At 34.4% G+C, this 15,313-nt stretch overlaps 1 protein-coding gene across 1 annotated transcript in view; it reads left to right on the plus strand.

Annotated features, from left to right (window-relative positions):
* Window positions 1–15,313, plus strand: part of CEP112 (centrosomal protein 112) — a 175,211-nt gene that overhangs the window by 43,573 nt on the left and 116,325 nt on the right. The window contains exons 13-17 of the mRNA XM_049812666.1: window positions 702–856; window positions 1,187–1,316; window positions 2,284–2,376; window positions 3,194–3,253; window positions 6,761–6,840. Coding sequence (XP_049668623.1) covers window positions 702–856; window positions 1,187–1,316; window positions 2,284–2,376; window positions 3,194–3,253; window positions 6,761–6,840 — 518 coding nt within the window. The remainder of the gene's footprint in view (window positions 1–701; window positions 857–1,186; window positions 1,317–2,283; window positions 2,377–3,193; window positions 3,254–6,760; window positions 6,841–15,313) is intronic.

The following is a 15,313-nucleotide window of genomic DNA, read 5'->3' on the forward strand; positions in this document are numbered from 1 at the left end:
AAGTCTATAATTCTTTAGAAACCTAAATGCATTGCTCCTTGTTTTAGTTGAAAAAGTTTATATATATGTATATTTTATGTCTGTAAACATATGATGGTTGTAAAAGTATTCGGAACACTATTTTAGCATGAATGAGCTACAGATTTCACTTGATGCTATACAGTTTAATATGTCTTCTAGCTGACTTATAGCTGCTCATCACCATAATGTTCAGTAAAATCTTTATATATAGGTATACATACATACACACACATATATATATTTTTTTTTTTACTCAAATACTCTTTTCCCACATGTAAGTTGTACATATTGCTAGTAACACACTTTTTGGTTAATGGAAGATCTAAAAATGCTTTCCGTGTATTAACATCCATTATAGTTTTCTATAGTAATATCTGTCATCTCTCTCATTTTAAAAGATTTGTAGTTTAGTAATCAGTTGCACATATTGTTTTGCTTACGGGAGAAGACATGTTACTTTGGGCGGGGGGAATAGACATCCATATTTTGAAGATTATTATTTTTTTTTTTTTATATATATACAACATAGAATTTACTGTCATGATTGATGACAGCTTTGCTATTGTGACTCCTGTGTCTCTGGACCACCAAAGAACCTTGTTGCTCTAGGCTACTGAGTAACAACAGGGGTATACCCTAATTTATTCTGGTGTTTTCTCAACAATGACTTATTCTTTTAGAACCAGACGGTCAAAAAACTGGAGGCTCGTGTCCAGCAGTTGACTGTTGAAGCTGAAAATAGTAATTTACAGCGTCAAAAATTATCTCAAGAAAAGACTGATGCAGAACAACGTTACCAGGCAGTATGCTCTGAACTTCAGGAAGTGAAAGCAAGGTAATTAAATAGCAGTTGCTGGTTTTAACATTGAAGAATATGGAATTTCCGAAAGCAAACATTTATTAATTTTATTTCAAGAACTCAATGAATGGCAATTGGCATTAGAAAATTGTCACAAAAATGTGTTGGTGTAAAACTCATTTTGAAACTGACCCAAATGACCATCGTAAGGAGCATGTTATCTTTCCACTATTCATGAGCATTTCATTCTGTTACAATGAGCACGTGGTACAGGCAGACTTGCATACTCTGTAGAATTGATACTGAGCAGGTAAGATGCCAAAATATGAAAGTAATTTCCATATTCTGTTTGCTTCCTACTTGTAGGCATAGCTCACTTCAGAAGGACAAGGACCGTATTATACAGGAATATGAGGAGAACATTCAGCAACTACAAAGTAAATATGATGTTGATATAAATTTTATAAAGCAGGAACATGCTCTCTCTGCAGCTAAGGTATGCTTCCACCTATAATAGGCATTAAAATGTTGTTTATTTTTTAAGTGGTCTCCTCAATATAAATGAAATGCTTATGAATAAATCCAAGAAACTGTTCAGTTCCCCAAATTACTCATGTGCATAAGTGTAAAAAAACCCAAAAATTGTGATTTAATTTTTCATTCCCAAATTTGACTGAAGAATCATCTGAAGTTGACTGATAAATTCTGGTGTGTATTTCCATAGTTGATTCAGATAAGGTACAATTCATATGCTGATTTTGTTTGTGTGTCTGTAAAATTTCTGAATACCAGAGGACTTTAGCACACTTAAAGACTTAATGTTTTCGTAAGGCCTCTTCAATGAGGGAAGATATTTTTTCTAGAAATAAACTGTCTTGCAGGCCCCTTAATATGGAACATTATGTTAAAAATTTATGTGTTTAAGAAATTATTTTTAAATTCTGCAAGTGTGCATTCCACCCAAAATGTAATAATTCTGGTTTGTTTCTGTAGAAACATCTATCAGGTTGATATCTACCAATATGCATAGGTAGATTTATAGAATATATTTAACATAACTTTCAAGTTAAATAATTGTAGAAAAGGCTCATGTTTTGAATACCATCTGCTAATCCTTAGAGCCATAGGACAAATGGGGTCTTTTGCATTTATTTACTGGAATTCTAGGAGCTTTAGTGATACTAAGTTTAATTTACAAGGTATTTTTCTTTTGATTCTTAGTGCCAAGGATTTTTTTATTAGTAGTTATTTTTTTGTGGTTTTGTTTACATTTCTAAGTTAACCAGACACAGAAGTGATGTATCTGGAGTTGTAAACTCATACAGGTGGTTTTTTTCCCAAGATGATAATTTTTCTGATTTCCAGGCACCTTTGAGAAATAAATTTAAAAACGCAAAAGATGTATCTGTAAAGCTAATGAGGAATGCAACACAAAAGTTCCTTTTTCTGTTAAATCCCTACAGGCATCTGATGTGATTGAAGAATTACAGCATAGCGTGGCTCTATTAAAACAACAGTTACAAGATTCAGAACATCAAAGACAGCAACAGCAGAGGGTGAGCCCTGAATTTCTTACTTCTTTTTTTTTTTTTTTTACTTTTTCCAGTGATTTGAATGTTTAGATAGCCATACTAAAAAGCACTCATATATAACATGCATCTTTGTATGTATTTTATTCATAGAAATATATAGTGTCACCTTATGCTTAAAGGTTGATTTAGAAAGTATGACTAAAAGAGATCACTTTATGGGTAAGAGCATAATTTTCACAGGAACTTTTTCACTGTTGTAATTCACATGATAAAACAGTATAAACATGTATCAGTGGACTATAGAGAAGCATGTTGAAGAACTCAGAGTATCTTTTTCTTCTCCTAAACTGCAAACGTTTTTAAGTGATTTGAAAAAATGTTTTTATTTTTCTTGCTTTTTAACAGTTCAGTTCAATATTCCATTTTCTCATAGACGTTAATCCTTCTATCTCAGGATAATGAGTTACACATCTGTGTCATGTATCAATCCTGGTTTGAGTTTTGGCACCTATTTTTCCTCCTATGTCTTTCATTTCACAGTTGTGGTACAGAATGGCATTTTAATAGCTCAGGAGAACAAGTTGGTTTTTTTCCTCTTTAGAAAACATGAGTCATGACTTTTGAGATAGCTGGTTTTGGTTTTTTTTTTTTTTTGTGTGGATATTTTTGCTTTTGGTTGAATTTTTTTTATATGTCAGATTTTTTTAATGATGATATAAAATGGATTTTTAATTTTTATGGACTGCTCTATATAGTAGCAAATGTGTGTGTTGACTGACTGCTTTGAAATGAAAGAAAAACGTGATTTGTCTATTTAGAATACACATATTTTTCTTTGCAGGATCAAGAATACAAGCTTCAACAGGACAAACTTCACTTGGAGCGTGTATATGAGAAACAGGTAACGTTTTCAGGAAAATATATCATCTTAGCATATTTCAAATTTTGTTGTATACAGAAGCTAAAGGTTTAAATCTTGGAATCCAAGCATTTCACATGGGTTGGAAAAACAATTGGACAAATTCAAGGAAGATTTTAAGTACAGCTATTTAAATACAGAGATATCACCTCTGATTCTACGTACGCTTCATCTTGAAGCACTTTCCAAATACTGCCTGCTCTTTTAGACTTTAAACATCACTAGGTTTCAAATTAAACTTCAATTTTAGTGACTTTATATGTTCAACTCATGCAGTGTTTAGTAAGAGGGTGCGTTGGGTCCCTATTTAATTGAAAGAATGCTACTCAAATGTGTAATTTCCAAGTGTGGCAAATTTATAAAATAATGAATTGTGATCATAGCTACTTGTCACTTGGTAACAGCATTTGCAACATGAATTGCAGTGAGTTTTTGGTTGGAGTTCGTGCCTTCTGCGGACTTCAATTCAAATACTTTTTCATTCCGAGATATGTTTTGGTCTAATCTTAGCCTGTATTTGTCTTTTTAGACAAGTCATGGTTTTTATGAACATCGGCCTCTAGAAAAGCATAGGATTGGAATAATATTGCAGGTCTAAATAAAAATATATTAGCATAATTTTGATATCTTCTAGCTATTGAAGTATAGTGGACATTGATTTATTGCGATACATCGCTTTCTCTGCAGATAAGTACAGATTAAATGTGGCTGGTAATGTCCAAGTGCCATTAAATGCCTCACATCTACGCTATTAAACTTTATGATTCTGGACAGTAAGGTGGATGCCTCTGTATTACTTTTATGCAGTAGTGCCTGTCCTGTGTGAATCTTGAATGAGGTTTGAGGATCGTTAGCATGGGCTAAGAGCATGTCAGCGATCATTCTACACCAGTAAGCATGGATACTTAAGTTTAAACTCTGTATCAGTAAACAAGAAAGTAGGCCCTTTATTTTTAATAGATAACTTTACAGCAGTTTGCTTATTCATAGATTTTGATATAACTGTGTTTTTAAAATCAAATCTTTGAGAAAGGAGGAGGAAAAAATACACGTGAACAATGTATGGATATAAATCCATAAAATAGTGTAGATTGGCCCATAAAATACTAAAACAGGCTTGCCTTCAAGTAAAGGAATCATGAAGTCTCTGGTGCAATCTGTTCACTTAAGAACCTACCCATTATCTAATAATCTTTATTAGTCTACAGTGGCTATTGCCTGCTAGGATATTTAAACATCAAACAAATAATAGGTAGTAACCCTAAATGTCACTGTTTGATTAAATGTGCTTATCTTCTGAATCAGGAACCAGTTAGGCTAAATGGTTTTACAAGCGAAGGAAACACCTGCTTTTTATAAATAATCTACCGCTTGTTTTCCAAACATTCAGCTAAGCATAAGAACAGTGACAGATTATTCCTGAGAGCCATTCTCAAGCCAGCTGTTAAATACATATAATTTTACCAGGTTTGGCAATACCTTCTTTATCTTTACTCTCCGATGGACAGACAATAGGTTTTGGAGGCTCTTTCAGACAAGCTAAGTATTCAGACTTCCATGTAGTAAACATGCACACGGAACTGCTTACAGTAGAGAATCTCTAAATTTGTTTTTTCATTGGTCTATACTCTTATGCTTCTGGCTAAACACTTATTAAAACACATTTTTCTTCATCATAGTGACTTAATAGCATGTAACATTGCAAATGACTGTAGGTGAATAAAGGATTTCCTGTGCTCCCCATCCGGTAAAGAAAAACATGCTGAGTACCTCACATCACCACATTGTTACTTCAGCAATCCTAAAAGCAAAACAAACTCTTGTACTTATCTGCCTTCAGCAAAAAACCCTTATGGAAACCCATGGTATGGACCATGCCTGGGAGGTTGCCAAATTCTGAAGCTACTTTCCTGTCTTGATCCAGAAGTACCAGAGAAAAGAATTCTTCATAAAAATGGCTATTTCTGATTAGTGAATTTAGGAAGTGGGAGTCAGCTTTTGTTCAATGTTTTTTTGTGACTATATTGCTTTATAGGGAGAGAAGCAATTTCTCAGATTGCTAGGATATGTTCTTTGTGAGGTCTTGAAAGTTGCCATTTTCATTCTGTGTTGATTAAATACTGATAGGAATGAAAATAGTATTTCAAATTTAAATTGTAACTAAAATATACTGGGAAGAATGCAGATATTTAGGGGAGAATTAAAGGGCCTCAAAGTTTTTTGTAAGTGAGTATTTTTAGGTTATTTATGCAAGAGATCTGTTTGTCTCACGTCTGTGTGCAAATGTCTTTTAAAATATGTGTGTATAGATACTGCCTGGTGTAATGGCAGTTACATGGAGGAGATCTACTTGGAAATGCGCAGTTTGCTTGGGGAAAGGGAACGGAAGAGGGATAAGCAGCATGGCCGAGCAGATGAAAATGGAGAGAAGTGTGGGACCCCATGATGTTAGACGGGGTTATAATCCTCTCCTGTGTACTGAGGTCATGTTTAGTAATGAGGAAGATTTTTATACTGCAAGGTCATTCAAAGTGAATACATATACCAATGCTGATCTAGGTAAGAGATGAAGGGGAAGAGAGAGGAGGATGACGAGGGCAGCTTTTTTCTGTTGTGCGAGGGTGCAGAGGCTTTCAGGTTGCGCTAGGATTGATTTCTTGCTGCATCCATTGGGGTGACAGTTGACTTATTCTTCTGGATAATATAAGCACTGTAATTATAAGCAGCATGTGGTCACAGTTTACTATGGAATAATAATTGTTAGCTAAGATACTCTATCATTTTAGAGGTGTCTGTGTGCTTTTTGTGGGTTTGTTGTACGCTCGTACAAGAATGCTGTACCCCTGCATTTCCAAATGGTGTTTTTAATGTCTGGATGCAAAATGGAAGAATGAGAAGTTTTATATGATGATTCAAGCACTCTGGTTTGATTTCACCGGGTCAGGAGTTCAGTAGGAGTAACCCACTTTTCCTCAAAGTTTTACTTTTCTTAGGAGTATCTACCCTCAGCTAGTTAATGTTTGAGTATGTGTTATTCTAAAGTAATGTTACTTACTATCATTACGTTTGGTATTTTTATTGTTGTAAGAACTGATAAAAAGTAGTCCACTTTGGGTATTTACAATTTGGTAAGTAGGAACTCTGCACCATAGAGAATATGTACCATTATTTTAGGCAGATTTCTAGATGCTTTCCTGTATTATCCAAAGAAAATCTAGTTCCTTTTTATGTAATTACTGATATTTCTTTATTCTAGAGAATAATATTCATTTTGAGGAGAAGAATAGCTCTATTGGCTATATTCTCATACTTCATCTCCTCGTTAATCCTTATTGCATTTTATGTAATTTTGAAAATATATAGATGGTTATTTACATCAGTGCAAAAGAATTATGCAAAATAAATAGTTTTTATAATTTTAAATAACATTTTTTAAAATCAGACTTTGTTTTAGCTAAAATACGGTATTTTTTTTCCTTCAAATGGTAGATTCATGGCATCCGGAATGATCTTGATAAAGAAAGAGGGGATGCTCAGAAGAAAATTCGCAAACTGGAAGAGACGTTGAAGTAAGTGAATATGGAATAATCGTTGAGCCATCCCCAATGTTTTAGTCAAATTTATTAAATAAACTTATGCTTTGTCTCCTCTAGCTGCCTTCCTATAATTTGTCTGGGTTATCTTCCCATTGTAAAGCTGCATCTTCAGGGTTCTAGTCAGCCATAAAAATTAAAGTAAAGCAAGAACCAAGCCACCCAAATGGGTTGACTTTCAAGTGGTAGGAATAAAACAGAATTGAAGTTAATGATGTCAGCTGGTCTTGCCCTGTCAAATAAATGAAGCCAGCTTCAATTCAGAATGGATTCATAGTAGGCAAATAATCCAAACTAAAGACTAGTGGCTTTGGACTATTTTAGAGGAAGGGATAAATTTGAAAAACATTATTTATTTAAATTATATTTTAACTTGATTTCGTATATGATGTTTGAGATTTCTTTTTTTTTTAAATATCCATAAATTACAACTTTAATGTAGATTTTTTTTTTCTCTTTGATACCACATTTTTTGTGTGAACACCGGTTTTTCAAATGTAACTAAGGCTTGGAGAAATGATCTGCAGAAAACAGAAGACACTTTTCATTAAGTAACTTGGAACAGCTTTTTTGCTGACTTTGTACTTTAAAAAACTAATCAGAATGCAGCAAGTTTTGATGTTTTCTGAGCGGAGGAGTGGTTTACATACAGCAGATGCACATGTGACAAGATAGGCTCTTGTTATGCTGCTTCCATTTTTGATTATGTAAAATATTATTTCCATGGGTTTCTCCAGTTTAAATTCAAAGTTATTGAAATAATTTCTAGGGAAAACAGATTATTCTGAAACAAGCCAGAAGTTATTTGCTAAAACCGCTCAGTTAATTGTTACAATGTGTCTTATCTAGGCTGATAGAGGGTTTGTGAAGATACTTCTATTCAATAAAAGTCACAGGGCTGAAGTCTGTGTTCCTTTATTTCTATAATCTCTTAGGTATTTGGGATAAATAGAGACTATCTTAAATCACTACAGGCATTAAAAAAAATATCTAGCTTTTAATCTTCAAATTCTTTACCCTGGCTATTATTTATAATTTTGGGGGAGATGGAATTGTTATCAACTAAACTTAATCTTTTAGTATTTTAACATCTGATTCATTGATAATTTAGTTGCATTAATTATCTTCCATATCTTTCAAATAAAATGTCAGATTGCACTTACGTTAATAAAATAAGTCTGACTGTAAAGTCCACTGGCTGCTCAGAATTTATGCGCCATGTGGGTGCTGTCAGTGCAGAGCAAACATGGTAGTGCTTCACTTCAGGCGAGTATTTGTAAAGTGGGTTTGTGTGCTGTGGGTTTTGAACTTACTTTTAGTTAACAGCTCTGCACTGAGAAGCTCTTGCAGATAGCTGAGTAGGTCCTCATGTATTTCAGATATTCCCTAGCTGTACTTAAGCTTAGGTTTAACGTTTGGGTTAGAGTAAGGATTTGAAAGACAAAAGTTTCAAGACTCCAGTTTACTGGTAGATGTGTCAAGGCCCGCAAATTAAGATGACGTTGGCAGAGGCCAGTCCCACCCTTGTACTTTGGGTGAGTGGGTCCTTTGGGCAAAACTGAGGATGGGTCAGCCTCTGGGATCGCAGAGCCCCGGAGACTGCATGACCAGGTTACAAGTATGTCTGCACTATTTCCCCTACAGCAAGTGATTAATACCTGTTCCCAGTTTTCAAAGAGTCTTCTAATATAAGCTGCTTCCACTCACCTTTTCCCAGGTTCACTTCCATGTCCTATGGCACTCTGTTTCTGTTGTGCTTTTTAAAATTTTGTTTTCTTGATACAGGGTGGTGAAAATAATGTAGGGATTTCTAATATTAAATGATACATCTCTCTCCTAATTTAAAATGGAAAATTTTTTAATTTTGGAGATAGCTTACTCTAATAATGAGTCTATACTACTCTTTTGGTTGTTTTATAGCAGTGATTTGGGGTTAATTTTAAGATTAGTAATGGAATTAGTAATGCTAATAAGTAATTACTTTGTAATTGAATAGAAATAAAGATTAGCTTTCTTCTGTGTTTTTGTCTGGATGGAGACAGAAGTTGGCAGAATCATCAGGGTGGATTTATGCTCCTGAAGATTAAAAATATTGTATTTTCAGAAAAATAGTGCCCTAGTCTAAGCCCAGCATATATTCTGCTGGAAGGTTGTTTCAGGTTTCAACTCTGGTGCAAAACCTCCGAGTCTTGCATCGATACATTTCTGATCACAGATGTGTTGGTACACAGGACTGTTAAGAACAGACTCACATGCCCAGTATAGAGGAACTGCTAATCCTGCAAGGCTGACTTTCTGGAAACCAAGCCATTAATTTAGTACTGATGTTTCTGGACAATATTAAGATTTTACATGTATGTGCTTACATATGATATATACGTAAGTAATACGTAACAAGCAGTAATATTTTTGTGTCAGAAATGGATGGCTTCCTTATGGCTTTTTTTTTATTGCTGCAAAATTTAGTCCTTTTAACAATGTCTTGCTGTTAATATGAATACATAAGATCTAATGTCTTATGTGAAGATGCTTTATTTTGCTGTATTTCTTCAACTATTTGCAGAATCAAATTAAGTAATTACAAGCTAAGGCAGACACAGTAAACCTTCAGAAAACAACCTTATTTTCCTTGAGATGGGTGATAATATAGTTCACCATCTTCAATAAAAATGATGCCTTGTGGAATTGCAGCTCAGAACCCAGTAGGTGCATCAGTGATTTCTCATAAACTACTTTGATCTGAATGCACTTTGATTCTGAAATGGCCACAGGATTATATCTTGAGTAGCTAGTCAGCTGCAAACACATAGAAAGGGAAGTAGCAGGCATTTTAGTGGGGTTTTTTATTATTATTATTATTTTTCCAGTAGTGTGACAGCAAACAGTGCTATTGCAGTTTCAAACATATCCACACAGATGCATAATGAAAGTGATTTGAGATGTTGTGTGGAATAGTACAATCCACATTTCTAAAAGTATCCTTCCCTTCAAAAAAATAGTGTTGCCAGAGTTTTAATGCTGAATAGGGGCTTACATAGAGTATGGAAGGGTTTTTTTTCTTCTTCTGAAGTTTATGGTAGAAATATCTGTCAAAAACAAATCTGTTCCAAAAGAACTGCTCTAATACTCCTGACTATTGCTGGTGACTTGTAGATATAAATTTTATATTGAGTTTAGCAATGCATGTCATAGGTATTGCCTAATAGCAAAAGTCACTATAAGAAGTGCTCCAAGGGTTTTTCTAGAATGTCATTTAAACTGCATTTATAGAATAACAAAGTGTTCTTGAAAAGCTTCTGTGTAATTACTTGAGGGGGAAGATTGTTTCTCTAATCCCTTTAGTTTGTTTGCATAAAATGTGTCATGAGAGTGGGTTACAAACAGGCTAAATCTCTGCAGTTCTTACCTCTCTTATTTTAAGTAGAAGAATAGGAAATAAAGAGGTATAGTTATATTACAATTTGTCACACTACAGACTGACATGAATACAACAGGGGAAAAAAAAAAAGGAAAAAAATCTGTACCCACGTGTTGCTGAAGAAATTACATGGAAGAGAAAGAAAAGGTCTTCCTGTCTTTGTACAACACTGTTATCCCGAGTAGCTCTCAACTTGATCAGTTGTGTCTTGCTTTGTGACCTTTGGACACATATTTATTAAAAATATTTATTTTGCCACTGCTAATATTTTATCCGATTCTTTCATAATTGTAATTTACTAGGTTGTAGGGAAATACTTCCCATTTTATTGAAGAATTGAAATGTAGAAGCGTAGAGACTTGTGGCCATTTAGGGAACTGGAAATAGGCATGACCTTGATGTGGTGTAAAAATGAGCCTAGGACATGTATGTTAAAGACTCTTTGACCGTTTTTACTCTTACTTCCATTTCAGTGATTATCTTTGAAGCAACATTGCTTACCTGATCTGCACTTGAGTAATGCTCCCGACAGTTGTATTGCAGGTGGAGGATTTATGCACTTTTCCTAAAGACCTAACAAATGGCTTTTTTCCACAATAAATAATTGTGCTAAAAAATGAAATAAATAAAAAGGAAAAAAGGGGGGAAAAAGTGCTTTCATTATGATGGAAATTAAAAATTATAAGGTTAGACTGTAGTATTTATCACGTACCAATAATTTTATCAAGTTTAAAATGTTTCAGTGGTTGTGCTTCCTTCAGTTTGGACCTGCTCTGCACATTCTCTATGAAGATTCTGCTGTGTCTATAAGTAGCAGGTTTTAGTAAATATCTGTCTTAACTACTAAAGAAAATTGCATCTAACTTGTTTTCATAAAAAGATGCAAACATTCTGAGCTCTTAATGCCTTAGTCAGTTTGACATGTCAATCACAAATATTAAATTACATCTCTTTTCAACAGACGGTGCACTAAATACTGATCTCTGTTGATATTAGCACTCAAAATAAAGAAGCTGAACTCCAGGCCTCTGACTATAGAATTGTTTGAAAGCATATTGGAAGGTTCTGTTTCCTTAAAAATAATACCTTTCCTTTTTTTACTGTTTCTTTTGGTTCCAAAATAGCATTGTAAACGACAGACAACCATCTTCCTAGTCATTGTGAAAATTTCAGAAATAATTATAGTAGTAATTTCATGAACCATCAGTGAGAGTGCATGTTCAATGAGCACCTTGGAGATGATAAACTTATATTATGTTCACAAGTGAAATATTCAGAATTTAATGTTAGCATGGTAGTCATAGCAATGATCCCAAAGGCTTCCTGTGGAAGTATTACAGTTCTGTGCCAGGCATTATTTGCAGCCAGCAGAAGTGCATATACTTTAAGGCTGGCCTTGTTTATTTGCTGACAGAGAAACTTAGAACATTGTTGCTTAAGATCAGAGGTAAAAATCTCTTCTGTGATCCGAAGAAAGAACAGAATGGGCATGTTCATTATTATATACTCCATCACTGTATGAGGTATAACTGCCAGCTTGACCTACATCAAGGGGGATATCAGGTGTACAGGAGGAAACGTTTGTTTTATAGCATTTAGTTTGAAGTCAATTTGTATGTTACTGGAATCAGAGAATCATTTAGGTTGGAAAAGACGCTTAAGTTTGAGTCCTACTGTAAACTGTAAAATGTATTATTAGTAATAATATATAAAAAAATCCTAAAGATGAAATATTAAAGAAGGGAGGATTTGATTGTATAAGTAAATCGTTAGATTTACAGGTTTTCCGGAGTGTGAATGCAGCTTATATTTAGAGCACCTCCGTTGTAATGTGGTTTGGGTTTTGCCACTTCATTCTGGAGTCCATAATAGCTTTATGACTGCATAGATGCATAAAGTTTGTCTGTCTTGAGGTGGAGATTTTGGACTAAACTATAAACATGCATAAGACCCGAGCCTGTTATCATCTGTGACCTGCGTGGAAGTGCAGATCCCCTTGCTGCTGTTGGCTTGTCAGGATAATGGTTGTGATGGTTCTCCCATACTGGAAATAATTACAGGATCTGATTTAATGCTTTTTGGTTTGCGTGTCTCATACACAAATGAGTATTTCATTATGCTGCTGAAATATAGCTTTTCCAAGTTCTTATTCTTCTGTTCTGTAGTGTGATTGAAGGAAACAATTTTTAAAAAGTCATGTTAGGAGAAATGAAATGAACTGTTGCCTCTACAGGTGCAGACATTGTGACTGAACATTGAAGTGTCACAGAATGTGTGCACACTATCTACAGTTAAATGCTTTGTAACATTCTTCCACTCAATCTTTGCCCCCCCCCCCCCTTTTTTTTTTTTTTTTTTTTTTTAAAACCTGCCTATGGAGCCAAATCTCAGCACTTTGCAAGTGGTGGTGATACAGAGCAAATGTTTAGCAGCTGGTTTATTGAAAGTCACTTAATAAAATTGTTTGTTTACATAAGAAACTAGCAACACCTCTTTTCTCCATTGCTTCTCTACCCTTCATCTGAACTTGTTTAAAACTGTTCTGGGAAAGAAAGAGGGGCTAAACTTTCCAGAAACTAGCAAAGCTGCTTCTATGTATTAGAAAATTTGTATTTTTACAGCAGTTTGTAAAGCACTCATATACAGTTTTCACAGTATTTCGTGATTTGTTTTAGATGGTAGACCAAAACATTTCAAAGTCTTTTCAACCAAAGGCATGGTGTGAATGTGGTACATGTAGATAGATGTTCAATAAAATACAGAAATGAAAATCATTTATGTTTATTTTCCCATATATACTTGTGTATGTGCACGTTTTCTCTGGGAATCAAGGAAAAGAAGCTGATTTCTCTTTCGGGATGGTGCTGTGTAGTTTCTTCACTGTAGACTTACAAAGACGTATTTCATTGCTTTTCCTTATTCCCAATATGATAGCTGTGTCAGTTCTTTATACCTCCACATGCTGAGGTATTTCTAGAGACTGTCAAGTGTGGTTCAGTGATACTAATTTATATTTGAAATTTCAATTTTTGTGTATAGTACAGTTGTTACTACTACAAGGTTTTGTCTCATAGAAAGTATCTGATAGAAATGCATTTGCACTTGTATTTACTAAAACAAGTTGGAAAAATGCAGTTTTGGGAAGGAAATAACAATTTATTTTTTTTTTTACCAGTTACTCTTCTTAAAACCTTAGTAATTTCTTATTCAAAGGGCTTCTACTTGTCATCTCTTACTATGGTCTGCCAGTCATTTGGTTATTCTGAATCATTTGTTCCCTACCTGACATCGTCACCAGATGTATGGAGCAATGGAGCTGGAGTTCTTCTCAGGCTTGTCCTGAGGTTTTAAGCTTAGTACTGATACTTGTAAAGCCTGAGGAGAATGGCTTTGATGTCACACGTACTCAGAAGCAGAAGCTAGTGTCAGTACATTCTGCAAGAAGAAATCTAATTATAATTGTACTGCAACTTCAGCCTGAATCCCTGACAAAAGGGGCGCCTGGATTGCAGCTATGCAGAGGTTCAGTACATCCCCATCTTCTCTCGTTTTTACTTCCACAGGGTTTCCATCTGGTTTGGACTCGGGTGCAGGGGAATGATTTGAGTTTGTGATCTGCTGTTATGCTGCCATGAGTATTTTTGGTGAGGGTTTTTTTGGTGGGGTTTTTTGGTTGTTTTGTTTTGTTTTGTTGGGGTTGTTTTTGTTTGGGTTTGGTTTGGGGTTTTTTTGTTCTGAGACTGCTTGTCAGCCTCCAGCAGGCATTCTGCCTGGTGTTTTCCACAGTTCCACCTGTGTTGGTGAAATGGGGACAAGACAAAAATGGGAACAGGGTGAGATGGTCCTTTGCAGAATCTCTGTTCTACTTTTTCCTACAGCTGTGGCTGTGTAATGACTCATTTTCCACTGTATAGTTTTCTTTGATATACAAAGAGAAGGCCTGGATTTGTTTGGTCTGAAAGGCTCTTTTTGCTTTGTTCAGAATACATAAAAATACATCAAATTTTAGCACTAGAAGTTTTATGTAAGGGCCTTCTAGTCTTTGAGATTACTAATCTCTTGCAAAATTCCCATGGTGTTTATATAGTTTTTCTTTTCTCTGTAATATCATAAAAGGGACAATGTAAAAGAAATGAGGCTATGTAACTTTGAGATAAATAAATGATGTACATAATGATTCTGAGCTAATAAAGAGGGAAACAAATAAAGGGAAGGATAGATAAAAATGTGACGATAGATGGCAGGAGATAGAATAAATACCAGTGAATATAATTTTATTTTGTTTTGCGGCTTACAGTTGCATAATTGTTGGATCCCAACATTTAAAAAAAAAAAGTTAAATTTGGACTTTTCAAAATATACAGAAATTATATTTTTAAAAAACCTATGATTTACAGTGGATTTTGACAATTTGATTATACCAAACCCTTTGAGAACTTTATTTTTAAACAGCTTGTCCTTCAGAATACTATTGTATGGAATGTATTGTATGGACTTCTTGTAGTGGTGCATGTCATAAATGCCACTGCACACAGAAAAATACAACTGCGTGATAATCGTCAATACAATGATAAATAAATGACTGGAGTGACAGCTTTAACCGCAAATTGATTTTTTTTATTCTGATTTTTTTATTCTTTTTTGCTTTCTTGCTCCTCCAAGTTGAATCCAGATTCTGAATAACTGCTTGTTGTTGTTAATATTTTTAGGATAATTGCTTAAGCGTAGCTGTTTTCCTGTAGTTAATTCCATTTTTCCTTGAAAATGAAGTATTTGTGTGTGGAGAAATTCTTGTAGGAATGGAAAAGCTATTACTATTTAAAGCCGGAAATAATTAAAGAAATATGAGAAGGCATTGTCTTTAATTCCAAATGTTGCAATAAAGAACATTGTTAAGAGTTTATACTCGTGTTCATTGTAGTCATCATTCTCTTTTATTAAAATGTTTAGTGTTGTCTTGTTGCAACAGTTGCAATATGATGAAAAAAGCAAACTTTGTGATTTAAAACCAGTGGTAATGTTAACTGGCTG

The sequence above is a fragment of the Accipiter gentilis genome, chromosome 10 (genome assembly GCF_929443795.1).
Source record: "Accipiter gentilis chromosome 10, bAccGen1.1, whole genome shotgun sequence".
In the NCBI taxonomy this organism is placed as follows: Eukaryota; Metazoa; Chordata; class Aves; order Accipitriformes; family Accipitridae; genus Astur; species Astur gentilis.